Genomic DNA, 27,355 nt, shown 5'->3' with positions numbered 1-27,355 from the left:
GCCTGGGCGAAGCGGCGCGGCGAGCGGAACCGGAGCGGCGAGCGGAACCGGATCTGAGTCAGTCTTTGCAGCCCCGGAGCGCGTTGAAATAGAAATGAGATGCGAGATGAAGATTAGGAGGAGCAAACGGAGGAAGAGGAGAGAATCGGCTGAAAAATCCGGAGTTTGGTCTACTGTTTGGGAATGCTAACCCAGGAGGCTAAACGCTCCGGTGTCTAGCTCCAGCTGCTAACGGTTAGCATCGGGGTCATTTCTCCTACATATCAGAATGGTTGCTACAAAGATTTAAATGTGCTTTATTATCTCTTTAAACATCAATTCATTGCCTTCCAATTTGTCTTGATTCTGCGTTAATGCTTGCTAATTATGTTCCCTCTAGCTAATGGAGTTAGCTCCTGCTAATGGTGTTAGTTAGCTTTAGCTAATGGAAAAATTGCCTCTTGCTAATGATGTTAACTTCTAGCTTATGGTTTTAGCTCTTGCTAATAGTATTATCTCTAATTGATGGTAAAATAGTAATCCATCCATAATTCCCAACGCATTGTGTAAAATTGACTTTTTAAAAATCTTTCCATGATGTTATGTTATTCATAAACAAACCTGCAGTGTTGCTTTGATTCGTTCATGTTTGAGGAATCCTTTAATCTCCATGGCAACCATTCAGCTATGCAAAATGCTTGGCTGGACCTAGCCTAGCCTCCACGGTGCAGCTCCTCCCCCACTCAGCTCCTTCAGACTAGCCTGCAGCAATTAGCAAACACCTCATTATAGGAGCTGCTGCTCAGAGCAGCGCTGGTAAAAACGCTAAAGGGTTAACAGAGGAGCCATGTTGGGATGACTTCCTGGAGGCGGAGCTTCAGAAACAGGAATTTTAAAGAGACAGAGGCCAAATTTGAAGGAGTCAAAGCAGAGAATAAAGTTTCTTATAAGTCATATTTATAAAATTGATAGCATTTTTATAGTAGCTGAAGCTAACAGTTACTTCATTATGCTGTAAAATGGCACAATGTGCTGGAAAACACATGATGCTGCGCCTCGTGTTAGCAGCCAGAGTGGGACGGAGAGTTTATTTATTTCATCATTATGCTAGCTAAAGCTAATCTGTTAGCCCAAGCTAACGTGTTTCCTCCTCTGTGTGGGTGCAGGGTGCCGCTGGGAGGCAGGCTGCTCATCTCATGCGTGTAAATCTGCTCTGCCCCGTGTTGCACTGTGGAGGGAGATGATGAAGAGGAGGATGAGGAGGGGGGTTCCCCTTCACGTGAAGCAGCCAATCAGCTGGAAGCGGAGCAGCGGCGGTGGATTGTGAGCAGCAGCATCCCTCTGCCTCCAGACGGAGGTGATGCTCAGGGACGGAGCCGGACTCCTGGATCAGCACCAGCGTGGCGGATCGGGTCGGGCCGCTGCAGACGGGACTGGAGCTGGACGGGACGCCCAGCAGGAAGTGAGGTGAGATGTTTGAGCTGAAGCTGCTTCAGGGACAGACATGTTCTATAAATATCTCAGCTTCCTGCAGACTGTCTGTCAGAGCTGATGGAGTTGGTGATGAAGAGGCAGCACAGCGCTGCTCTTCCTCCTCCTCCTCTTGTCTGGATGCTGCTTCCTGCTCACTGTGGACGTGTTGCAGTGGGAGCTGTGGTTCCCAGTTGGCCCTGGTCGCTCAGGTTGAGGCTTCCTGTTTGTTGTATTTGTGTTTGTTTGCGTTATTCTGTGTTTTCCAGACTGAACTTTGTGTTCGCTGCAGGTTCTCTGACTCGCCATGCTCTCTGTCATCACTTCCTCTCCTCTTGCTTTCTGCTTCGGGTTGATTCTCTGGTTCTGGATCTAAGTTTTTTTTATTGTTCCTGCCTGGAATTTGTTTTAATTTATTTCACTTTTGACCCAGTTGAGGCTGCCCTCCTCTCTGTTGCTTGAACCATCTCTGGACGTTGGGAAAATGGAGACGGATCATCTTGATGATATGTATGTGGCGTCTGATTGGTCAGTGACTCCAGAGTGACTGTGTGTAGCAGCAGCTGGCCACTGAGCATGCTCAGTAGCATCCGTTCAGACAGACCTGAGGTCTGCACTCTGTTTGAGACGCGTTTTATCTTTTGGCTTTTCGTTCCAGTTTTTTGGGGGGTTTATGGAGCAAACATTTGAGTTTAACATTAAAATGCGAAAACCGTGAATTATCTAATTAAAACTACTGTAGTGGTTACAATTAATGGTCTTAATTTAATTGCTTCCCTTCTGTTTCCATGGCAACGTCTATCGTTTCCTTTCTCTGAGCGTCAGGGTGAAGTCCAGCAGATTTACTTTCACTAGTGGAGAGTTACAGCATTTTAAATGATATAAACATAAACAGCTTTATGAGAAATTGCTTGTATTGTCATTTTAAACGTAACAGAGACTGAAAATAAATTGTAAAAACAGGAGAAATGTCCGAAGGAGAAGAGGGAGAACCAGCCGACGGCGTAGAAATCTGCTTCTACACCTGCAGGCGAGAGGAAAGCCAAAGCGGACGCTTATCCTGATGTTTCCTGCTGGGTTTAGCGCGCAGCCTGTGCTGTCAGGGTTACTTCAGCCTCTGAGGTTGATTTGGACTCAGCGTGTCGATGACTAGAGGAAAACCTGAAGATGGTTAAACAGATTCATGTCGAATTGTCTCGTCGTCGCAGCGTTCTGGGATGTTTTACTGGCTTTAATCTGTAAACCATTTTTTACAGTTTATTATGAAGTCAGTTGAATTGTGCAGTGATGATGGAAGAAAAGTGAGAGATTGTAGCAAGAGAGTGAAAACGCTGGGTATCGATGAGCTGCAGTCGGTCGCCTTCCTCCTGCAGGAGGTGAAAGGTCAGATCAGCTCATGTGAAAGAGCTGCAGCTCCGGTGCAGAACCAACCCTGACCTCTGACCCCACCAACACCAGTAAGCCTAATGCATCAAATCCGAGCTGATGTCTGTTCCTCCCTGAACCAGTCGGATGTTTTTCAGTAACGAAGCGTTTGTTTCTGTCAGGACACCGAACCAACACCGCCGCAGCCTTTAAAGCTATTATTGTTTCTCACATATTTTTCTTTTCATGTTTTCACTGAAAACAGCTAAAAATGGTCCATGTGTTCAACCTTTGACCTCTTGCTCAGTTCTTATTACCCAGAAAAGCAGAAAGAGGGAAGCTAACCCCGCTAAGCGCTCAGATCCAGTTTAAATGACTCCATTTATGTCGCTGTATTTGTTCCCTTCCTGTCTGAAGGACGCGTCTGGCTGCAGATTCATGTCATCTGAGCCCAAACTTCACTCCGAGTTATTGATTATTTGGGAAAAGCGCTCTTTAGTAACGTGAGCCCTGGACAGGGTGGGGGTCGTCATGACGCTTATTAATAATGCATGCTTGGGCCTGCTGGGATGCCGGAGTGGAAACACATGCAGCCCGGTAATAAAGGCCACATGGTCCCACTGAACCGAACGGAGCCGCAGAAAACTGCATTTTAAAGATGGAGACTTTCACAGTGAAGTCATCGGGCCTCAGGTTTCTGGAGGCTGATGTTTCCTGGATGAGAAACAAACGGCTCTTCAAACTGCTCACAGCAAAAGCAGGCAGAGTGTTTAGCATGAAAGAGTTTTATTAACTGAAACCACGATGCAGATAAATTCATCTGACTGTTTCTGGAGTCTCATTAAGTTACAAACTTAACAGCAGAGATTTGGTTACTTTGCCTTTCTAAGGAAAAAATGGGTTCATTCTGCAAAGTCCTATTTTAAAGATCCAGTGTTTAGCTAGAAGCTAATTAGCAGCTAGCAAACTAGCTCAATTATTTAAGCAAGCTAAATATTTAGTTTATAAACTAAATATTTAGTTTATAAACTAAATATTCACATCCAGACTAAATATTTAGTTTATAAACTAAATATTTAGTTTATAAACTAAATATTTCGTTTATAAGCTAAATATTCACATCCAGACTAAATATTTAGTTTATAAACTAAATATTTAGTTTGTAAACTAAATATTTAGTTTATAAACTAAATATTTAGTTTATAAACTAAATATTTAGTTTATAAACTAAATATTCACATCCAGACTAAATGTTTAGTTAGCAAGCTAGATAGTTATAAAGCTAAATATTTAGCTTAGAAATCAAATATTTACTCCAAGCTCAGTTAATTTGTTAGTTTTGAAGCTAAATTGTTAGCAAGGTGAATGTTTATTTTATAAAGCAAGTCTTCCCAAAGCAGCCCAGAGCATCACTCTGCCACCACCATGTCTGACTGGTGCTGGTGTTGATTTCTGAACATGTACATTTTTCTAAAGACAAGTTATTTTATCTCCAATATAATGTTATATTAATTTAGAAAAACAGTTTTTATGAGTGAAGCTAACAAAAAGTAAAATTAATATTCATTCAGAAGGTGAAAAGTAGAATCACTGTATGTACCTGCAGAAAAAGTTTATTTTCATAAAATATAAATATTACATATCTGTAGGCCTTTAAAACAAGTAATTTAACAACATTTTAATGCTGTAATATAGAAACAAAAGTAAAAGAAAATGTAACAAATAGAAAAAATGGACTTGAGCTGCTTTGGCAGGAACAAAAAGCATCTTTAAATGTAACAATTATTTTATTGTGTTCAGGGCTGGTGGTTTTTCTCCACCAGCCAGTTTTTTAGGGCTGTTGTAAACGATTATTTTAGTAATCGAGTAATCTATAGATTTTTCTTACGATTAATCGAGTAATCGGATAAAAACAATTATGAAATAAAATATTGGTAAATCTTCCATAACACCAGTGTTACTGTCGGATATCAACATCAGTCTATTTTTTCCACCTTTGAGCTTCCCTACCAGTTACTGTTTTGTAGACCGGGGAGCAACACGGGATATTTACGGCTCCTCCGTTCAGAAACTCATCTACCAGCCATGTTCCGCCTCCCGTTTGTTCAGACCGGGATGATATAAGTTTACTGTGCGGTTCAGTCCGTAAAGCTGCTCTTACCCTGTAAGCATCAACCCTCAGCCGCCCGCCGTGTTCAGTCTCTCCGCTCACCTGTAGAAATCCTCCTCAGCTTCTTCCCGCCGTTCAACCCGCAGCTCCGGAGCAGAAAGGCTGCCGAACTCCCGGCATCGCGCCGGTCATTTTAAGGATGTTTATTGGTCCCACAAAAACGATGAAAACCCGGAATTATCGCCAATCAGTAAAATCCCCGCGGGCCGAACTTGAAGATTGGACGTCATGCCGCTAACACGTAGCTTCCGGCAACAACTCAGAGGCGGAAGTCAGAGCTCCGCGCAACGCAGATAATGTTCCGGCTGAAACACGGTGCGCTAAATGATAAAACATAAATTAACGAAGCTTCGAGGCAGGAACATTTTCCTCGAGGAATTTTAATAATCGAGGTACTCGAATCACTCGAGGAATCGGTTCAGCCCTACAGTTTTTAGGTAAATTCTGACAGCTGCGGTACGTTCACCAGACTCCAGACGGCCAGAAGTTCAAACTGGATGCAGGTTTTACTTTTTATGATCAACAGAGCGTTGCTCCAATTTACACTTCAGATTTTTACCGCATTTGGCTAATTTCTCCAGATTGTATTTATTTGTAGATAAGTAAAAATAATTTCTAATCAAGTAAAGATAATAACTGTTAAAGTGTTTAGAGCGTTAAAATAAAGCAAAGTTGTAACAAAGAACGACTGACCGATTTCGTTCAGAGTGAAGAATCTGTTCAGAAGAATCTGTTCAGAAGAATCTGTTCAGAAGAATCTGTTCTCTCGTTCTGCATCACGACGATTCGTTGCTTTTTGAAATCCTTTGGCCTACTTCGTGTCGTTAGTCCTTCACCGCCGGTTATTATCAGCTGATTTCCATTTCCACACAGGCTGGTTTGGTAATTTAAAATGAGATCATATTTGTTGGATATTAAACTTTTTGTTGTGATGTTTATTTTGAAAAGGCGTTTCGTGCCTCAGAAGGAGCAAAGGCAGAAAGTGTCAGCAGGATAATTACAGGGTGTAACTCTGACTCCTTTCTTCAGGCAGAGGAGTGAAATAACGGCTCCATCCCACCAGGCGCTGGGAAACCAGCAGGACATAAAGTTTTCACGGCTGATTTCAAACCCTGAGCAAACTGAACGTCCCTGTGAGCATCAGCCGTCCGGAGCAGGAGGAAAACCTGGGCTGAGTAAATCTGACCGAGGATCCGGGCGTCCAGCCGCGGCAGGGAGGGATATTAAGTTCATACAGGTGGTTTATTACTGAGCCGTAAAGAACAGAGCGGAGCATCCAGGAGGAATCGTGTCTCGTGTCTAATTTATTCACACAGAGTCCAGCAACAAGATGATAAAATATCAAACCACAAAAATACCTGCTGCTGCTTGGAAACACGGGGTTGTTCCTGTTGGAGCAGCTGCTGCAGACGGCCCAGGGTCCGCAGGCGGTCCGCAGAGGGCCCAGGGTCCGCAGACGGTCCGCAGGCGGCCCAGGGTCCGGAGGCGGCCAAAGTCCGCAGGCGGTCCGCAGACGGCCCAGAGTCCGCAGACGGTCCGCAGACAGCCCAGAGTCCGCAGACGGTCCGCAGACAGCCCAGAGTCCGCAGACGGTCCGCAGACAGCCCAGAGTCCGCAGGCGGCCCAGGGTCCGGAGGCGGCCCGCAGACGGCCCAGAGTCCGCAGGCGGTCCGCAGACGGCCCAGAGTCCGCAGGCAGTCTGCAGACGGCCCAGAGTCCGCAGGCAGTCTGCAGACAGCCCAGAGTCTGTAGGTGGTCCGCAGGCGGCCCACAGTATGCAGACTGTCCGCAGGAGGTCTGCTGGCGGCCCAGAGTCCGCAGACGGTCCGCAGACGGTCCGCAGGTGGTCCGCAGGCGGCCCACAGTATGCAGACTGTCCGCAGGAGGTCTGCTGGCGGCCCAGAGTCCGCAGACGGTCCGCAGGCGGTCCGCAGACGGCCAAAAGTCCGCAGTCGGCCAAGTAAATATTTAGCTTGAAAGCTAAATGTTTTATTAGCAAGCAAAATATGAAGCTTGTTTTGATTGTCCACTTATCTTCAGCTGAATTTTCACATTAGTTTAATATTTAGCTCAACTGTCTAAATATTAATTTGAACCTAATATTTAGTTTCTAAACTCTAATGCAGAAAACCTGACGTGTTTATGTTTGTGATGGTAGGAGAGTCAATCAAAAAGCTCATGCACAGGCACATTTTTACGTTTAAGGTACAATAATGGTTCTAACGGCTTGGCGCCGGGTCCTGTATGTTCAAACCTGCCGGCCGCCTGCGGCCCACACCCCTCCTGTTTGGCCTCTCCTCATCATTCCTGCATGTAAGGAATGTGGAGCCGGTATTTGAGCGGCTCCTGCTGATTCCTGATGTTAGACCGGGAGGCGGCGGGAATGTTTGTGAACGGAGCGAACCCGCCGTCCTGATCCAGGAATGTTCCGGATCAGAACCGGTCGGCTGATTGAAGCTGCTTCATGTTTGGACTTCATTTCCTCCGAGCGCCTCCTGTTGTCCCAGCTGGTTCCGACGGCCTCGTCGTTCAGCTGCTCCCCTTGGTTTACTGTCCTGGTTGGTGAGGAACTGGTTCTGGTTCTGGTTCTTCACGCAGAGCCGGGATCCAGGTTTCACTCAAACTCCAAAATCTGGGGTGCCCAAAGCGTGGCCCGGGGGCCATCGGTGGCCCTTTGAATGATTTAGTGTGGCCCCAGAAAGCTGCAAATTTGTCCTCCAGTGGACAGTTTGGTCATTTTTTAGAAGGAGAATTTTAATAACAAATTAAATTCTTAAAGTGATTCAAAGTTGCAGTGAGCAGAGCCGTAAACATTCAGCCACTTTTCACTAAAGCAAACCAGAAATAAAACACTGACATTAATTAAACTCGGTTGATAATCGGTTCTCGTTCCTTCGTGTTCTGATTTTACTCTCTGATTCAGGTTTGGGCTGATTTTAAATCCGCTGCAGGAAAACTGAGTCATCATGAGATGATTTTATTATTATTTTTGCTTTGGGCGTTTTGTTTGCTGGAGCTCCAGTCCGGCCCAGTTCACCTGAGGAACTGGGCCGGACTGGAGCTGTGATGTGGGGAGCCACACCTTCCTGTTTGTGGAAGAACAGAGGAGGTTCTGATACGGTTCTGACCCGGTTCTGATCCAGTCACAGCAGAAACAATCGAGTCTGTTTGTGATTCCCCTGCACGACTGCCAGGCAAAGATTAGAGACATTCCAGCTGGTACTTGCTCAGACAGGTACACACACACCTGGAGGGGGGGGGAGGGGGGTGGGGGAGGGGGAAGAGGGGGCTCCACCCTGCATTCAGGATGAACCACAAGCAAACAAACTGACTGTCTCAGAGTCTGAGTGGAAAGACGTTATGGTGGCTTGTGTACCTGTTGACTCACACACACACACACTCACACACACACACTCACACACACACACACACATATACACACACACACACACACACATATACACACACACATACACTCACACACACACACTCACATACACACACACTCACACACATACACTCACACACATACACTCACACACACTCACACACTCACGCTCGCGCGCCCAGTGAGGCGCTGAAACAGACCGCTCTCTGTACCTTTTGCTCCCCGGAGCCGCTCACCTCCTCTCCGTCCCGCTGCTCTGCCACGTCGGTGGGAAGCTCCTCCCTGCTCCCCGCTGCTGCTCCGGTACCGGACCGGACCGGGTCAGGAGTCCAAACCAGCCCAGGTGTTCAGGTGTTTACCTGAGGAGACATGAGCGGATTCCTCTACAGGGGCCGGTAAGCTGCCGACTCTGGACCTGTGGGGATGGAGGTATTTCTGCGCAGTGGACGGGTCCGAATGCGTCCGTCCCGCGTTGGACCGGCCGCTAGCGGCTTTGGCTCGGCACATGTTCTGCCTCTTCAGCTCAGAGGCGGCCGCAGCCGATCCTGTCAGGAAATCATCTGGGTTCAACTCTGAGCTGCTAGAAATGAGCTCAGGTTTCATCTGCGATAAACCAGGACAGAACCACAGCAACCATGTTGTTATGAAAGAAATAACTTTCATGCAGTGATAATAAGTTACATTTATTATTACTATTTACATGCACTGGGCCTTTAAAGTACTGGAGTTCTGGCCAAAAGTGGCAAATTTACACAGGAAACAAAAATTATTAAATTAAAAATACAAAAACTTGTTTTTCTGTGATTTTTGTTGTTTTACCTGCTGAAAAACAAACATTTATCAAATCTGTACATTATTAAAGCTCAAAAACATGAATTGCTTCAGACCGCTAATGCTAAAGCGCTATATAAACTGTTTAGCGTTAGCTAATGCTAAAGAGCTATATAAACTGTTTAGCGTTAGCTAATGCTAAAGTGCTCTATAAACTGTTAAGTGTTAGCTAATGCTAAAGCGCTATATAAACTGTTTAGCGTTAGCTAATGCTAAAGAGCTATATAAACTGTTTAGCGTTAGCTAATGCTAAAGTGCTCTATAAACTGTTAAGTGTTAGCTAATGCTAAAGCGCTATATAAACTGTTTAGCGTTAGCTAATGCTAAAGAGCTATATAAACTGTTTAGCGTTAGCTAATGCTAAAGTGCTCTATAAACTGTTAAGTGTTAGCTAATGCTAAAGCGCTATATAAACTGTTTAGCGGTAGCTAATGCTAAAGCGCTATATAAACTGTTAAGCGGTAGCTAATGCTAAAGCGCTATTTAAACTGTTTAGCGGTAGCTAATGCTAAAGCGCTATATAAACTGTTTAGCGGTAGCTAATGCTAAAGCGCTATATAAACTGTTTAGCGTTAGCTGATGCTAAAGCGCTATATAAACTGATTAGCTAATGCTAAAGCGCTATATAAACTGTTTAGCTAATGCTAAAGCAGAAGCCTAACATGGCATTTTGTGGAAGCTAACGCTAACCTGCTGGTTTTAACCGTATTGGCGTTGATGTGTGCGTTTTGTCACGCTCTGGGTTTTTGTTCCTGTTTCTTCTTTTCTTTTGTTTTTTCAGCTGAATAATTAAGTTTTTGAAGATGCTGCATCAAAACAGACTGAAGAAACGCTGAAGCTGGTTTTTACTCTGTTCATAAGAGCTGATTTCTGTATGAAGTCCAGTTAAAGTAATCCAGAACCGCTGCTGAGGTTCTGAAGCGGCGCCTGCAGTCGGTAATGAGCGGTTTGGGGAAACTCCTCTGACTGGAGCATCTGTCTGTTTACTGCGTCTTCATTGGTGAGTGGCGGCGGTGTGACCTGAGGCATGCGCTGACTCAGGAGGCGCCGCAGCCTGACGGGTCGGCGCGGCCCGCCTGCTGCGGCGCGGCCCGCCTGCTGCGGCGCCTCTGGAGGGTTTCTGCTCCGATCCGCGTGGGGAGACGGTTCTGGGACGGCTTGGCTGATCCTGTCTCTGGTTTCAGGCACGGCGCTGCAGAGAGACCGGCCCGGCCCAGGAGCCTCGGACCCATGATGGGTAAGAACTTCCTGAAACTTTTCCCTCCTCGCTGCGACGCCCCTCACAAAAAGCAATAAATCAATCAATCGCATCGTAAACTAAAACAGTCACTTCCTGGTCGCAGTGATTGATCAGTCTTTGCTTTTCTAACAAAACCTGGATGGTAAAAGTTTCAGTCTGGTGTTTTGCTCTCATCTTAAACCTTTAAGGATAGTTTTGTTTACAGAAACTTCATAATTCATTTAGTTTTTCTGTTGCTTTATCCATTTATTTTAGATCTTTAAAGTGTTAAATGTCCATCAGAGTTGTGAAGAATGTGTTCTTCTTCTCCCAAAACCATCAAATTACTGGAAATTTGTCTCCAAACAACAACATTCTAGTTTATGTCAGAAACTTCTGGGACGATTCCAGTAAAACTCATCATGACAGAGCGACTCGCTGCTGCAGCGTCGACACCTGAGTTCAGTTCGGCTGCTCTGATCGCCGCGGCTCATGATTATACATGCAGAATCTAACATGGAGGTAAATTTGGTGCAGCTGCTGGTTTCTGGTCGACCAGCAAACAGAACAACTGGAAGGTCCAAGAAACTCAGCAGTTTATCACACAAGTTTGTAAATGTTTCAGGTTTCCGATGGAAATGCCAGCTATTAAAATCCACTTTGTCCAATAAAATAAATGATCTCCCATGAGACTTCATCATGAACCTCTTTAATAAATGCGTCCAGAACCGCCAGACCTGTAAAAACTCAGATCCTTCCTGTTGCAGATCTGCTGCGAATGCAAACGTATTTATTCACAGATAATCAGTTTATCATGAGCTGAACGAGTCGCATATGTTCCTCAGGAGGGTTCTCCAGCTTCAGCAGCACTAATATCAAACTGCCAATACGGAAGCCCAGATGTGCCACAATTCTACAAATAAAAGCTTTTAAAATAAAACTAACAAATACATGAAAACTGTTAAAAATGCTGAATTTGCATCATAATTATAAACTAGAGTCATGAAAATTCCCCACAAATATTTTGAATATTTCTCAAAATATTTCACATATACAGACCAGCATGAAATAATTAAACAGCTTATTTGATTGGTCAGTCAGTTCGTTAGTCCCGCCCACTTCTCTTAACAGAATCCTCGTACATTTATGAAGATAAATAAATTAACGTTGTGTTCAACTGTTATAGCTGGTTAGCCTGAAGTCGGGTGAACCTTCAGAGTCACAAAGACGGTTACAAAGTCGGCCTTCTGTCACACTAATGATAGATTAAAGAGCTGACGTTGTTTTTAGATAAATCTAAAACATGTTTAGAGCTGCCTTTGATTCAGAATAACTGGATTATCATTCATTTTAGTCTGGATTACATAATTTTATGACTTTTGTTTATGTTACTACAGTAATGCAGCACTTGTAAGTTGTTTGTTTCTGTCATGTAAAGCTCTTTGAACTGCCTCGTTGCTGAAATGTGCTGCAGAAATCAACTTATTTAGCTCTTTTAGAACATGCTAAACATTAATCTGAAACGTTAGCATTCAAAGATCTGCCGGAAGCTCGTGAGACAAACTAAATGAAGAACCTTTGGAACCTTGTAGTTAAACTGCAGCTTGTTTTTCTTCTGTCTGTCTTCAGATTTTTCGTGTGATGAAACGGGAAAAGGTCCTCCGGTCCAGATGCGCAGCCTCAGAGAGTTCGAACAGGTAAGAAACATTTCATTAGGCATGTCTGCGTGACGCAGGCAGCTGGAGGTTTGGCCAGTCGGAGGCGTTCAGGCTTGTCTCTGCTCGCTCTTAATCACTGGTTAGGGTGAGGTGGCAGCTGGAACAATGCATGAGTCTAAACGCTTCCCTCTGCAGAAGCGCCACTGTAATTTCACTGCTGACGTTGTTTTCTCCATCCAAACGCATTTCCACGTAGCCCTCAGATTTACCGTCTTCATGCTTTTCTAAGTGAAGTTTGGTGTATTTATAGAAACGCTTTTCACAGACAGAATCACAAAGTCTGGGAAAGTAAAAGTGTTTCAGTTGCTTTTTAAAAACCACCAGAGTCAGCAAAACCAGAGGGATCCACACACAAGCTACGCTACGCTAAGCTAAGCTAAGCTACGCTAATGCCAGAGGGGTGAGAGGAGCCAAAAATTAGACTAAATTAGCTCAACATTAATCATTTAATATTTAAAATTTGCATCATCAGATGGACCAAAATAATAAAGTTATGTGGAATTTTTGATATTTTACGAATTAAAATGAAAATAATTCATATAAATTAACAAAATTAGAAAATAACAAAATCAGGCAAAGGAAAAAAATGTTAAAAAATGTTTTCAATATAAAAGTTATGAAACTTTACCAAAAACTGAAGTTTGTTCTTGATTCAGTAAAGTTCCTCCCAGTGGCCAGAGGATCCAGAAATTTTAATCAAGTAAAATGTACAGTAAATTAAAAGCACATTTCTTCCTCTGAGTCAATGTAGCTTTGGCTAATGCTAATGCTAAAGCAGTATAGGTAATTTCCCAATGAATGTAAACCCATCAAGTGCCCTGCGTCTCGCCCCATCTCCCTGCTGGAGGGCAGAAAGCTGCTTGCTAACGATGACTAGCATCGATTTTAGCTACATAATGCACAAAATCTTAAATGTATGCCTGATATATAAAAGAAAAAGGGAAGCATTGCTTTGCTGCTAGTTGTCAACACTAAGACAATTAGACAGGAAGGTCAGGAAAAGCTTTAATTAAAAAAATAGCGAGGGAGAGGGAGGTAGTTCATTCATGCTAGCTTGACGATGACAACCTTAACGTGTAGCTGTGCTCTGGACTTCTGTGTGTTTTGGTTGAGTTCAAATAAGAAAAGGTGACCTGAACTCCCCTCATCAGTAGGGCAGGTGTTTGATCCACCACCGCGGTGTTAGCCTTGCTAGCAGCAGCAGCTAACCTTCCACTGCGATCGTTTATTAATCGCAAAGCAAATAAGTCTGAAAACATGAGAATGAGTGTTCTGCTCTTTGTGTGGGAAATGGTTGAGTGCTGGTTTTTTGGGTGTTGAATCCTGAAACATAAAGCGGCGTTGTTGTCGGTTGCTATGGCAGCGAGTCCGTGTGTAGCGCAGCCGATTCAGGGAGCAGTCGAAGTGGTTTTGAGTCGATCTTTAACGGTTTTTCTGCGTTATTTTTCCTCTGCGGTGGCGCAGCGCCGCCATGTAAAGAATCGGGTTTTTGGCGTCGTGATTTTCCCGACATGGATCCATTTGAGCAGATTTCTCCAGCCTGGGTGAAATGTGCCTTTAATTTCACCCAGAATAACTGGGTTATTAGCTGTTTATGACCTCGTTATCTAACTGTGCTCATATTGATGCAGGGAATCGGTAGAATACTTGTTGGGGTTTTTTATGAGCCTCCCCTGATGAGGTGGAGCCCTGGGCGGTGAGCCAGGTAGTCCAATCAGAAACAGCCGTGTGTAGCGAACAGGCAGGTGGGCTGTTACCTTTAAACTTTGTCAGCTCTAATTAGGCCGGCTGAGGTAATTACTGGGGGAGAGGCTCACCTCCTGGACGCCTGCGAGGATTTTCTGGATACAATCTGGACGGCGTCCTGAGACCGACGGCTTTCAGAGCGGCGGGGGTCTTTGACCCGGGGTCAACCCGTTTCCACCGGTCGTGGCTTCAGAAGGCCGAGTCATGGCTTCCGAAGGCCGAGTCATGGCTTCAGAAGGCCGAGTCATGGCTTCCGAAGGCCGAGTCATGGCTTCAGAAGGCCGAGTCACGAGTCATGGCTTCAGAAGGCCGAGTCGTGGCTTCAGAAGGCCGAGTCATGGCTTCAGAAGGCCGAGTCACGAGTCATGGCTTCAGAAGGCCGAGTCATGGCTTCAGAAGGCCGAGTCGTGGCTTCAGAAGGCCGAGTCATGGCTTCATGCATCCAAACAGGCCGAGTCATGGCTTCAGAAGGCCGAGTCATGGCTTCCGAAGGCCGAGTCATGGCTTCCGAAGGCCGAGTCATGGCTTCAGAAGGCCGAGTCACGAGTCATGGCTTCAGAAGGCCGAGTCATGGCTTCAGAAGGCCGAGTCATGGCTTCCGAAGGCCGAGTCATGGCTTCAGAAGGCCGAGTCACGAGTCATGGCTTCAGAAGGCCGAGTCGTGGCTTCAAAAGGCCGAGTCATGACTTCAGAAGGCCGAGTCACGAGTCATGGCTTCAGAAGGCCGAGTCATGGCTTCAGAAGGCCGAGTCATGGCTTCAGAAGGCCGAGTCATGGCTTCATGCATCCAAACAGGCCTAGTCATGGCTTCAGAAGGCCGAGTCATGGCTTCAGAAGGCCGAGTCGTGGCTTCAGAAGGCCGAGTCATGGCTTCAGAAGGCCGAGTCATGGCTTCAGAAGGCCGAGTCATGGCTTCAGAAGGCAGAGTCATGGCTTCAGAAGGCAGAGTCAGAGTCATGGCTTCAGAAGGCCGAGTCATGGCTTCAGAAAGCAGAGTCATGGCTTCAGAAGGCAGAGTCAGAGTCATGACTTCAGAAGGCAGAGTCATGGCTTCAGAAGGCCGAGTCGTGGCTTCATGCATCCAAACAGGCCGAGTCATTGCTTCAGAAGGCTGAGTCGTGGCTTCAGAAGGCCGAGTCGTGGCTTCAGAAGGCCGAGTCATGGCTTCAGAAGGCCGAGTCGTGGCTTCAGAAGGCCGAGTCATGGCTTCAGAAGGCCGAGTCATGGCTTCAGAAGGCCGAGTCATGGCTTCAGAAGGCCGAGTCATGGCTTCAGAAGGCCGAGTCATGGCTTCAGAAGGCCGAGTCATGGCTTCAGAAGGCAGAGTCATGGCTTCAGAAGGCCGAGTCATGGCTTCAGAAAGCAGAGTCATGGCTTCAGAAGGCAGAGTCAGAGTCATGACTTCAGAAGGCAGAGTCATGGCTTCAGAAGGCCGAGTCGTGGCTTCAGAAGGCCGAGTCGTGGCTTCAGAAGGCCGAGTCATGGCTTCATGCATCCAAACAGGCCGAGTCATGGCTTCAGAAGGCCGAGTCGTGGCTTCAGAAGGCCGAGTCGTGGCTTCAGAAGGCCGAGTCATGGCTTCATGCATCCAAACAGGCCGAGTCATGGCTTCAGAAGGCCGAGTCATGGCTTCAGAAGGCCGAGTCATGGCTTCAGAAGGCCGAGTCATGGCTTCAGAAGGCCGAGTCATGGCTTCAGAAGGCAGAGTCATGGCTTCAGAAGGCCGAGTCATGGCTTCATGCATCCAAACAGGCCGAGTCATGGCTTCAGAAGGCCGAGTCATGGCTTCCGAAGGCCGAGTCATGGCTTCAGAAGGCAGAGTCACGAGTCATGGCTTCAGAAGGCCGAGTCGTGGCTTCAGAAGGCCGAGTCATGGCTTCAGAAGGCCGAGTCACGAGTCATGGCTTCAGAAGGCCGAGTCATGGCTTCAGAAGGCCGAGTCATGGCTTCAGAAGGCCGAGTCATGGCTTCATGCATCCAAACAGGCCGAGTCATGGCTTCAGAAGGCCGAGTCATGGCTTCAGAAGGCCGAGTCGTGGCTTCAGAAGGCCGAGTCATGGCTTCAGAAGGCCGAGTCATGGCTTCAGAAGGCCGAGTCATGGCTTCAGAAGGCAGAGTCAGAGTCATGACTTCAGAAGGCAGAGTCATGGCTTCAGAAGGCCGAGTCATGGCTTCATGCATCCAAACAGGCCGAGTCATGGCTTCAGAAGGCCGAGTCGTGGCTTCAGAAGGCCGAGTCGTGGCTTCAGAAGGCCGAGTCGTGGCTTCAGAAGGCCGAGTCGTGGCTTCAGAAGGCCGAGTCATGGCTTCAGAAGGCCGAGTCATGGCTTCAGAAGGCCGAGTCATGGCTTCAGAAGGCCGAGTCATGGCTTCAGAAGGCCGAGTCATGGCTTCAGAAGGCCGAGTCATGGCTTCAGAAGGCAGAGTCATGGCTTCAGAAGGCAGAGTCAGAGTCATGGCTTCAGAAAGCAGAGTCATGGCTTCAGAAGGCAGAGTCAGAGTCATGACTTCAGAAGGCCGAGTCATGGCTTCAGAAGGCCGAGTCGTGGCTTCAGAAGGCCGAGTCGTGGCTTCAGAAGGCCGAGTCGTGGCTTCATGCATCCAAACAGGCCGAGTCATGGCTTCAGAAGGCCGAGTCGTGGCTTCAGAAGGCCGAGTCGTGGCTTCAGAAGGCCGAGTCGTGGCTTCATGCATCCAAACAGGCCGAGTCATGGCTTCAGAAGGCCGAGTCATGGCTTCAGAAGTCCGAGTCATGGCTTCAGAAGGCAGAGTCATGGCTTCAGAAGGCCGAGTCATGGCTTCATGCATCCAAACAGGCCGAGTCATGGCTTCAGAAGGCCGAGTCGTGGCTTCAGAAGGCCGAGTCGTGGCTTCATGCATCCAAACAGGCCGAGTCATTGCTTCAGAAGGCCGAGTCGTGGCTTCATGCATCCAAACAGGCCGAGTCATTGCTTCAGAAGGCCGAGTCGTGGCTTCAGAAGGCCGAGTCGTGGCTTCATGCATCCAAACAGGCCGAGTCATGGCTTCAGAAGGCCGAGTCATGGCTTCAGAAGGCCGAGTCGTGGCTTCAGAAGGCCGAGTCGTGGCTTCAGAAGGCCGAGTCATGGCTTCAGAAGGCCGAGTCGTGGCTTCAGAAGGCAGAGTCAGAGTCATGGCTTCAGAAGGCCGAGTCATGGCTTCAGAAGGCCGAGTCGTGGCTTCAGAAGGCCGAGTCATGGCTTCAGAAGGCCGAGTCATGGCTTCAGAAGGCCGAGTCATGGCTTCAGAAGGCCGAGTCGTGGCTTCAGAAGGCCGAGTCGTGGCTTCATGCATCCAAACAGGCCGAGTCATGGCTTCAGAAGGCCGAGTCATGGCTTCAGAAGGCCGAGTCATGGCTTCAGAAGGCCGAGTCATGGCTTCATGCATCCAAACAGGCCGAGTCATGGCTTCAGAAGGCCGAGTCATGGCTTCAGAAGGCCGAGTCATGGCTTCATGCATCCAAACAGGCCGAGTCATGGCTTCAGAAGGCCGAGTCGTGGCTTCAGAAGGCCGAGTCATGGCTTCATGCATCCAAACAGGCCGAGTCATGGCTTCAGAAGGCCGAGTCATGGCTTCAGAAGGCCGAGTCGTGGCTTCAGAAGGCCGAGTCATGGCTTCAGAAGGCCGAGTCATGGCTTCAGAAGGCCGAGTCGTGGCTTCAGAAGGCAGAGTCAGAGTCATGGCTTCAGAAGGCCGAGTCATGGCTTCAGAAGGCCGAGTCGTGGCTTCAGAAGGCCGAGTCATGGCTTCAGAAGGCCGAGTCATGGCTTCAGAAGGCCGAGTCGTGGCTTCAGAAGGCCGAGTCGTGGCTTCATGCATCCAAACAGGCCGAGTCATGGCTTCAGAAGGCCGAGTCATGGCTTCAGAAGGCCGAGTCATGGCTTCATGCATCCAAACAGGCCGAGTCATGGCTTCAGAAGGCCGAGTCATGGCTTCAGAAGGCCGAGTCGTGGCTTCATGCATCCAAACAGGCCGAGTCATTGCTTCAGAAGGCCGAGTCGTGGCTTCAGAAGGCCGAGTCGTGGCTTCATGCATCCAAACAGGCCGAGTCATGGCTTCAGAAGGCCGAGTCATGGCTTCAGAAGGCCGAGTCGTGGCTTCAGAAGGCCGAGTCATGGCTTCAGAAGGCCGAGTCATGGCTTCAGAAGGCCGAGTCGTGGCTTCAGAAGGCAGAGTCAGAGTCATGGCTTCAGAAGGCCGAGTCATGACTTCAGAAGGCCGAGTCGTGGCTTCAGAAGGCCGAGTCATGGCTTCAGAAGGCCGAGTCATGGCTTCAGAAGGCCGAGTCATGGCTTCAGAAGGCCGAGTCGTGGCTTCAGAAGGCCGAGTCGTGGCTTCATGCATCCAAACAGGCCGAGTCATGGCTTCAGAAGGCCGAGTCATGGCTTCAGAAGGCCGAGTCGTGGCTTCAGAAGGCCGAGTCATGGCTTCAGAAGGCCGAGTCATGGCTTCATGCATCCAAACAGGCCGAGTCATGGCTTCAGAAGGCCGAGTCATGGCTTCAGAAGGCCGAGTCGTGGCTTCAGAAGGCCGAGTCATGGCTTCAGAAGGCCGAGTCATGGCTTCAGAAGGCCGAGTCATGGCTTCAGAAGGCCGAGTCATGGCTTCAGAAGGCAGAGTCATGTCTTCAGAAGGCAGAGTCATGGCTGCAGAAGGCCGAGTCATGACTTCAGAAGGCCGAGTCATGACTTCAGAAGGCCGAGTCATGGCTTCAGAAGGCCGAGTCATGGCTTCAGAAGGCAGAGTCAGAGTCATGACTTCAGAAGGCCGAGTCATGACTTCAGAAGGCCGAGTCATGGCTTCATGCATCCAAACAGGCCGAGTCATGGCTTCAGAAGGCAGAGTCGTGGCTTCAGAAGGCCGAGTCGTGGCTTCAGAAGGCCGAGTCATGGCTTCATGCATCCAAACAGGCCGAGTCATGGCTTCAGAAGGCCGAGTCATGGCTTCAGAAGGCCGAGTCGTGGCTTCAGAAGGCCGAGTCATGGCTTCAGAAGGCCGAGTCGTGGCTTCATGCATCCAAACAGGCCGAGTCATGGCTTCAGAAGGCCGAGTCATGGCTTCAGAAGGCCGAGTCGTGGCTTCAGAAGGCCGAGTCATGGCTTCAGAAGGCCGAGTCATGGCTTCAGAAGGCCGAGTCATGGCTTCAGAAGGCCGAGTCATGGCTTCAGAAGGCAGAGTCATGTCTTCAGAAGGCAGAGTCATGGCTGCAGAAGGCCGAGTCATGACTTCAGAAGGCCGAGTCATGACTTCAGAAGGCCGAGTCATGGCTTCAGAAGGCCGAGTCATGGCTTCAGAAGGCAGAGTCAGAGTCATGACTTCAGAAGGCCGAGTCAGGGCTTCAGAAGGCCGAGTCATGGCTTCATGCATCCAAACAGGCCGAGTCATGGCTTCAGAAGGCCGAGTCGTGGCTTCAGAAGGCCGAGTCATGGCTTCAGAAGGCCGAGTCATGGCTTCAGAAGGCAGAGTCAGAGTCATAACTTCAGAAGGCCGAGTCGTGGCTTCAGAAGGCCGAGTCATGGCTTCATGCATCCAAACAGGCCGAGTCATGGCTTCAGAAGGCCGAGTCATGGCTTCAGAAGGCCGAGTCATGGCTTCAGAAGGCCGAGTCATGGCTTCAGAAGGCCGAGTCATGGCTTCAGAAGGCAGAGTCAGAGTCATGGCTTCAGAAGGCCGAGTCATGGCTTCAGAAGGCCGAGTCATGGCTTCAGAAGGCAGAGTCAGAGTCATGACTTCAGATGGCCGAGTCATGACTTCAGAAGGCCGAGTCATGGCTTCAGAAGGCCGAGTCATGGCTTCAGAAGGCCGAGTCATGGCTTCAGAAGGCAGAGTCATGTCTTCAGAAGGCAGAGTCATGGCTGCAGAAGGCCGAGTCATGACTTCAGAAGGCCGAGTCATGACTTCAGAAGGCCGAGTCATGGCTTCAGAAGGCCGAGTCATGGCTTCAGAAGGCAGAGTCAGAGTCATGACTTCAGAAGGCCGAGTCATGACTTCAGAAGGCCGAGTCATGGCTTCATGCATCCAAACAGGCCGAGTCATGGCTTCAGAAGGCCGAGTCGTGGCTTCAGAAGGCCGAGTCATGGCTTCATGCACCCCAACAGGCCGAGTCATGGCTTCAGAAGGCCGAGTCATGGCTTCAGAAGGCCGAGTCGTGGCTTCAGAAGGCCGAGTCATGGCTTCAGAAGGCCGAGTCATGGCTTCAGAAGTCCGAGTCATGGCTTCAGCAGGCGGAGGCAGAGTCATGACTTCAGAAGGCCGAGTCGTGGCTTCAGAAGGCCGAGTCATGGCTTCATGCATCCAAACAGGCCGAGTCATGGCTTCAGAAGGCCGAGTCATGGCTTCAGAAGGCCGAGTCATGGCTTCAGAAGGCCGAGTCATGGCTTCAGAAGGCCGAGTCATGGCTTCAGAAGGCAGAGTCAGAGTCATGTCTTCAGAAGGCAGAGTCATGGCTGCAGAAGGCCGAGTCATGACTTCAGAAGGCCGAGTCATGACTTCAGAAGGCCGAGTCATGGCTTCAGAAGGCCGAGTCATGGCTTCAGAAGGCAGAGTCAGAGTCATGACTTCAGAAGGCCGAGTCATGACTTCAGAAGGCCGAGTCATGGCTTCATGCATCCAAACAGGCCGAGTCATTGCTTCAGAAGGCCGAGTCGTGGCTTCAGAAGGCCGAGTCGTGGCTTCATGCATCCAAACAGGCCGAGTCATGGCTTCAGAAGGCCGAGTCATGGCTTCAGAAGGCCGAGTCGTGGCTTCAGAAGGCCGAGTCATGGCTTCAGAAGGCCGAGTCATGGCTTCAGAAGGCCGAGTCATGGCTTCAGAAGGCAGAGTCAGAGTCATGACTTCAGAAGGCCAAGTCGTGGCTTCAGAAGGCCGAGTCATGGCTTCATGCATCCAAACAGGCCGAGTCATGGCTTCAGAAGGCCGAGTCATGGCTTCAGAAGGCCGAGTCATGGCTTCAGAAGGCCGAGTCATGGCTTCAGAAGGCCGAGTCATGGCTTCAGAAGGCAGAGTCAGAGTCATGGCTTCAGAAGGCCGAGTCATGGCTTCAGAAGGCCGAGTCATGGCTTCAGAAGGCAGAGTCAGAGTCATGACTTCAGAAGGCCGAGTCATGACTTCAGAAGGCCGAGTCATGGCTTCATGCATCCAAACAGGCCGAGTCATGGCTTCAGAAGGCCGAGTCATGGCTTCAGAAGGCCGAGTCATGGCTTCAGAAGGCCGAGTCGTGGCTTCAGAAGGCCGAGTCATGGCTTCAGAAGGCCGAGTCATGGCTTCAGAAGGCCGAGTCGTGGCTTCAGAAGGCCGAGTCATGGCTTCAGAAGGCCGAGTCGTGGCTTCAGAAGGTCGAGTCGTGGCTTCAGAAGGCCGAGTCGTGGCTTCAGAAGGCCGAGTCGTGGCTTCAGAAGGCCGAGTCGTGGCTTCAGAAGGCCGAGTCATGGCTTCAGAAGGCCGAGTCATGGCTTCAGAAGGCCGAGTCATGGCTTCAGAAGGCCGAGTCATGGCTTCAGAAGGCCGAGTCGTGGCTTCAGAAGGCCGAGTCATGGCTTCAGAAGGCCGAGTCGTGGCTTCAGAAGGCCGAGTCATGGCTTCAGAAGGCCGAGTCGTGGCTTCAGAAGGCCGAGTCATGGCTTCCGAAGGCAGAGTCGTGGCTTACTGGTGTGAATGCAGCCTTCCTGGTTGTGTTCTCACCAGTAAGTAGCATGAGTCTCCCCCCCCAGAGCCTCATGTTATTAATCATCTAATCTCTGAATGGCCGAAGAGCCTCTGGCTGGAGACGTCAGGTCTCTCGGTTGGACTAACTGTGAGCCTGTTTCCTGAATCGCCGTCTGATTCCCGTCAGGACGCTGCGTTGTTTACAGGTTCGCGTCTCGCGGCGTAACCAACGGAAACACGTTGATTTCTGACAGGAAGCCGAGTCCCCGCGCTGTGATGGCGCTCATTAAAGCCGCGGCGGCGTCACGCTAACGTCTCCTGACAGCGGCGGCGCGCTGCTCCCCTCAGCCTAACAGGCTTATTGGATCCAGGCCGCTCTGTTTGCCCTGCGTCCACATTTGGGTCGGGTTAGGGAACCGGCTAACTCGGCTGAAACGTGAACCTGCCGGAGCCGCTGTGGAGCTGTCAAACATCCAGCGGAGGTTCTCAGAACTGAGGGGAGAAAAATCACCCAGTCAAAACGCCCGCCGTCTCAAGTGGTCTTTATTAGTCCTCAGGAGAAATTGGAAGCACATGGCTGCCTATAAATGTGAAATCAAACCGACCACGGAAACACTTGGATTGATGGAAGATGGGGGAGGATTGCATATAATTTCAGCCATTAAAACCTCAGGACAAATTAGGGTTGCTAATCTGTTATTCTGCCCTCAGTGTCGACTCCTGAAAAGCCTCACATGGTTTGGAGCGTCTGTCAGAGATGGATCACCGCTTCCAGAAACAAAGCGCTCGCGCCGCCGCAATGTCCTTCTGCAGAGGTTTCATCTCCTCCTGGATCCCACAGCTAGTAGTGGCGTTCAAATGGGTCACAATGTGTGTGTGTGTGTGTGTGTGTGTGTGTGTGTGTGTGTGTGTGTGTGTGTGTGTGTGTGTGTGTGTGTGTGTGTGTGTGTGTGTGTGTTTGAATTTGCTGCTGCTGAATTAAAAAGCGGTGAAACACAGAGTGTGTGACGCTGGAGCAGAGGTCCAGTTTTCTCACACGGTGCAGAACCTCAGAGGGAAGTTCTGCCAGGCGGCGCCATGTTGGAATGTAATTATCGAGTCAAAACAGAGTTTAAGTTCTTTGTGGCACTTAAAAAGTCATAATTCCTTTAGAAATGGTGGTTTTTTTGGTTCTTTTTACCTATGGAGGCCTCCGTTTTTTCACCTGTGCAATGCATGCTGGGTCGACGGCGTGGGAAGGTCAAAGTGGACATAAAGCCTCCAGACAAAACACAAGTGAAGGTGCAGAGGAGGCTGAAATGTCTGGATTGATCTAAAGGTTTTCATGTTTCGCTATAGATATCGACTGAAACAAGCTAACATCATCGACTTGTGATTTACTATGTTAGCTAGCGCTAACCAGCAGCTAACTCCACTAGCAGGAGCTAATTAATTACCAGGGGCTAGCACAATTAGCAGATGCTAACACCATAAGGAAGAGCTAACACCATTATCCTGTTAGCGCCTGTTATTAGCAGGAGTTTTGATCCTGACGCTCACCGTAAGCATCATGAGTCAGGAACTGGAGCTGCTTGCAGCTATGCTCTTCTTCTGGCTAGCATCGCCAAGCCGCTACATCAGCTGATGGTCTTTTCTCTTCATCTGTTTGGTCCTCCTCATCTTCATCTCTCCTTCTCATTTCTGTATTTAATTTTATGTCATTGTGCTCTGGCTCAAACTGGAAGGGCTAAATGTTTTTCATTTGCAAAAAAATTAGTTGTTTTGGCTAAATGGACACATGCTAGGAGCTAGCACCTAGCATGTGTCATCTACCCAGGATGCATTGCAGCATAAACAACATGTCAAATACCCAAGAATTGGCATTATGTCCAAATAGACATTCATTTCCCCATCCTGCCTTGTTGATGTTCTTGTATGCGACTCCGACATAAACTTGCTGGCCGCTCCACTCCACCTCCCAGTAACAGCGTCCAGTGAGACGCTCTCTGCTCAGGACCTGGTAACATCCGGTGAATCTGTCTGGGTGTTGAGAATAAGACTGATGTTGGCACATTCTTTGTGCCTTCCTGTTCCTCTCTGATAATAACAGCTTTCTGTGTGCTGTGTTTGGATCCAGAGTGATCTCACATGAATATTTTAACAATCCAGTTCTGCTCTTTGGTTCTGGTTCTGACAGTAGATTATCCATCTCAGAGACCATCTTTAGCAGGAAGTGTGTCCTGTAAACTCTGGGTGTTTTGTTTTGCATGGCGCATTGCTGCCATCTGTTGGACTTTTAGGGAACTGCTTGACTTTTATGTTATTTAGTCAGTACGGTTGTTTGCTAGCGGTAGAGCAGATGAACATGTGTTTGTTATGAACGCCGCATTCCAGGTTTCCCTCAGTGAAGTATATACTAGTCAGTCCCAGTGACCGTTTCACTTTTTGCCCATGTGCTTTCTGGGTAAAAATCAATTGAGAAACGCCCTCCCCAGTCAACAATTTCCGGCAGCGCAGGTGATAAACGTGCAACACTTTTTCTGTTACAAACTGACTCCGGCCCCCGACCAGAGAAGGGAAAAGTTATGTGGCCCTCACAGGAAAAGGTTTGGGGACCCCTGGTTTAAAGGATCTGAATCATTTCCTACTGTAGGTGATTCCTACAGTAGGAAACCAAACAGACCAGACAGGACCTGAAGGCTTTCAGCTTCCTCCCAGTGCAGAAATCACAGGCCACGTCTTCAGGTCCAGCATAGCAGTGATCAGCAGGAGCGGATTGGAGTCCAGTCTTCTTCAGCTGCTCCACTAAAGCTGCTAGCATGGTGTTCTTCTGCAGGAGAGGCCTTGGTGTGAAGGTCTGTCTGCACTGAGGGCAGTGGTAGATTTTCTTCTCCCCACTCTCATCCCAGAAGCTTTTAATGCAGCTCATGCAGTAGCTGTGTCCACAGGGAATCGTCACCGGATCCTTCAGTAGATCCATACAGATCGGGCAGGAGAAAGTTTCTCGGTCCACATGAACCGCCTGCTGCGCCATTTCTCCTCTCAGTCACAGAGACTGTTAGTTTAATTTCATGAGAACAGAAACTAGAACAATCATGTCAGTGCAGGGAAGCTGCAGCCAATCACCGACTTTTATTCAGAAGCTGCTGCCTCTGCCGCCTTAACGGTTTGCTTGATTCCAGGAAGAGGAGTCCAAACATGCAAAGACCTGTGCATCAACTAGTGTTTCTGTGATCTAACAGCAGGAGTGTCTGCTTTTCCTGTCTTAACTGCAGTCAGTGGGAGTTTAGGCCCCTGGCTGCTTAGGTCAGCAAGCTAGTGCTAACCCAGATGCTATCATTGTCTTTTAAGCTAGCTTTAGCTCTTCAGCTAAGTTTAGCTTATGTGTTTTTTTCACTCTCTGTAGGATATGTTACAGTTGGTCAATATGCTAGTGCTAACAGAGTATTTCAGTTAGCATTAGCTTTTTAGCTCATTCTACCTTATAAACTGCAGGTTTGAAAGAAAGAATGCTCTGCACAGATTTCTAATCGTCTTTAGGTGGAAACTTTCCGCTCCTCTTCAACAGTTTTGAAAGCTTTTGTTTTCTTCTGCAGCTGATTCACAATGCTCCTGCCATTTTCACCAAAACAAGTCGGCTAACAGCGTTCACACTGCATTTTCACTTCTAGTTTATTTTGTAGCCATAAAGTTATATAACTATAAATGTTGCAGGATCCGGTTTAGAAAGCAATACTGGCATCTTTTATGTATATTTTAGGATAATGTAACTCAGACCGGCCCCTGGTGTAGGGTTGTTTTTAGCCGTTTAATGGACGTCCGGTCGGCAGACGGCTCGGCTTTCAGCACTCAGAGCGGCGGATCGATACGCAGCAGCTCAGCCAACCAGCACATCTGAAACACCAACACTCACAGAAACGTTCTGCTGACTCGACCTGCGGTCACTTCACCTGTCCTGCATCCAGTTCGCAGTAGAACCGTCTGGGTCTTCACTGATACGAACTCTACATACTTTGGTTGTGATTCCCAGGAAATGTTGAGGAGATCATTTCCCATCTGGTGACCCGAGTCCCAGCCTGGATCGATCCTCTTATTTCTGCTTTATCCTCAGACCGTAACGCGTTTCATTCATGGAAAATTATCTTCTCCAATCTGCTTTCCTTCCTCCAGCTTCTAGTATCTCAGATTTAGGTTAGCAGAAGGAAAGATTAGCATCTGGTTATCTCTTCAAATGTTTTCCAGCATCTTTAAGTGTTTTCTTCAGAGATTCACAGCTTATTAATTAACTCAGGTTTAGATTAATACTTGAACATTTACTGAAAAATAATTCAAGACATTAACATTATTTTAAACAAAAACTCATTTTGATCTGCATTTTCCAAGCAGACTGTAATTAATTTGTCCTATTTTTTAGATTATTCTACGTAGAAATTTAGCATTTAGTAAAATTCAACAGAATCATTCATGTTAAATGGATTGTACTTAATTTTCTACTTTCACAGATTGAATCAAGTGTAAATTATTAATGTTTGACCAAAAAGCAAATAAGAAACAAAGTAATGCTTAAAATACACCAAGCTAGTTTAATGTAGCTTAGCTTCTTTTTAGCTTAGCTAGGTTAGCTTGAACTTGTGTAATTTGATTTTCTGCAGTTCAGCTAATCTTAGTTTTAACTTCTGTAGGAAATTCATCTTATTGTAACTTGGATTAGTTTAGATTAGCCTTAATGTTGCTTTGTCCTTTCTTGACTTAGTTTAGCGTAGCATAGCTTAGCTTACATTAGCTAAAACCCTTTTAGGCTAGAGGAGCTAGCTTTAGCTTAGCTAAGTTTGCTTTAACTTTATTTAGCTGTCCTTTGTTTAATTTACCTGATCTCAGTTATTCTTCCTGTAGCTCATCTTGGTTTCATTGAGTCAGAACCAGTTTGGAATCGGATCTTTGAGCATTTTGTACCAGAATCGTTTCTTAAAGACGTTTCGTTGTTTTGATCTATAACAGATCCAAACCGTAACTCAGCTTGATGCAGGTGGAAACTCTGCGTTCATCAGACAACCATCGCTCTGGTTCTGTTCATGTTTGGATCAGAACCGAGACAGACGAAGCACCGAGGCAGTTTAAAGGTCTTCGACATGTTTGACTGGAAATACGTTTTCTGGTTTCTGCTTTTCCACTTAAACTGTTTGTTAATCACCAGCTTTGTGTCCGTCTGGCTTCAGCTGAGCTCAGACTGCCTTGGGTTCTGGTTCTGGTTCTGGTTCTGGTTCTGTGGGTTCTGCTGAGTGAAACAGTATTTGAAGCTGATGAAGCAGAAACGTTGCAGGCTTGTGTTTTCGCTGTGCAGCAGTGCAGGTGTATTCCTGGAGCGTTCTGCAGGATGCATGCATGATGCAGCAGCAGCAGCAGTTCATTAGGCTCCTCAGAGCTGCAGCAGCGCAGCTGCAGCAGCTGCAGCAACGCAGCTGCAGCAACGCAGCAAAACTTTCCCTTCAGTCCAGATTTCCAGCCATTAATGAATAAATGATGACTGTTGCTCTTACATCTGTCAGCTCAGAACCGCATGACGTCGTCTCCGACTTTAACATCTGTGCAGGATTCATGCAGCGTCCGGCTGCACTGAGCTGCTGTAGCGCCACCACCTGGACACGCAGCGCATTGAACTGCTAATTGCTTCCAGGTCTGTGCAGTAAATTTGCAGCCCTCTTCAGCGGGTCAGAGACAACATATTGACTTGATCACGGCGTCGGTCACGGATGGTAATTGAGTTAAAGTGTCCAATAATCTGCTCCCAGTTGTATGAATATTAGAGCCTGACGGACAGACGGACGGAC

General features: G+C 48.0%; 1 protein-coding gene across 1 annotated transcript in view; it reads left to right on the top strand.

Moving 5' to 3' along the window:
• Positions 1 to 27,355, top strand: part of LOC103463200 (myomegalin) — a 50,096-nt gene continuing 22,741 nt past the window's right edge. Inside the window, exons 1-4 of the mRNA XM_081605911.1 lie at positions 1 to 234; positions 1,146 to 1,446; positions 10,388 to 10,440; positions 12,052 to 12,119. Of these exons, the coding sequence (XP_081462037.1) occupies positions 1,340 to 1,446; positions 10,388 to 10,440; positions 12,052 to 12,119 (228 nt within the window). The 5' untranslated portion in view covers positions 1 to 234; positions 1,146 to 1,339. The remainder of the gene's footprint in view (positions 235 to 1,145; positions 1,447 to 10,387; positions 10,441 to 12,051; positions 12,120 to 27,355) is intronic.

This window comes from Poecilia reticulata, chromosome 4 (genome assembly GCF_904066995.2).
Source record: "Poecilia reticulata chromosome 4, P_reticulata-male-v2, whole genome shotgun sequence".
Taxonomy (NCBI): domain Eukaryota; kingdom Metazoa; phylum Chordata; class Actinopteri; order Cyprinodontiformes; family Poeciliidae; genus Poecilia; species Poecilia reticulata.
The sequence above is the reverse complement of the archived record's forward strand: the minus strand, read 5'-3'. Positions and strand labels throughout refer to the sequence as shown.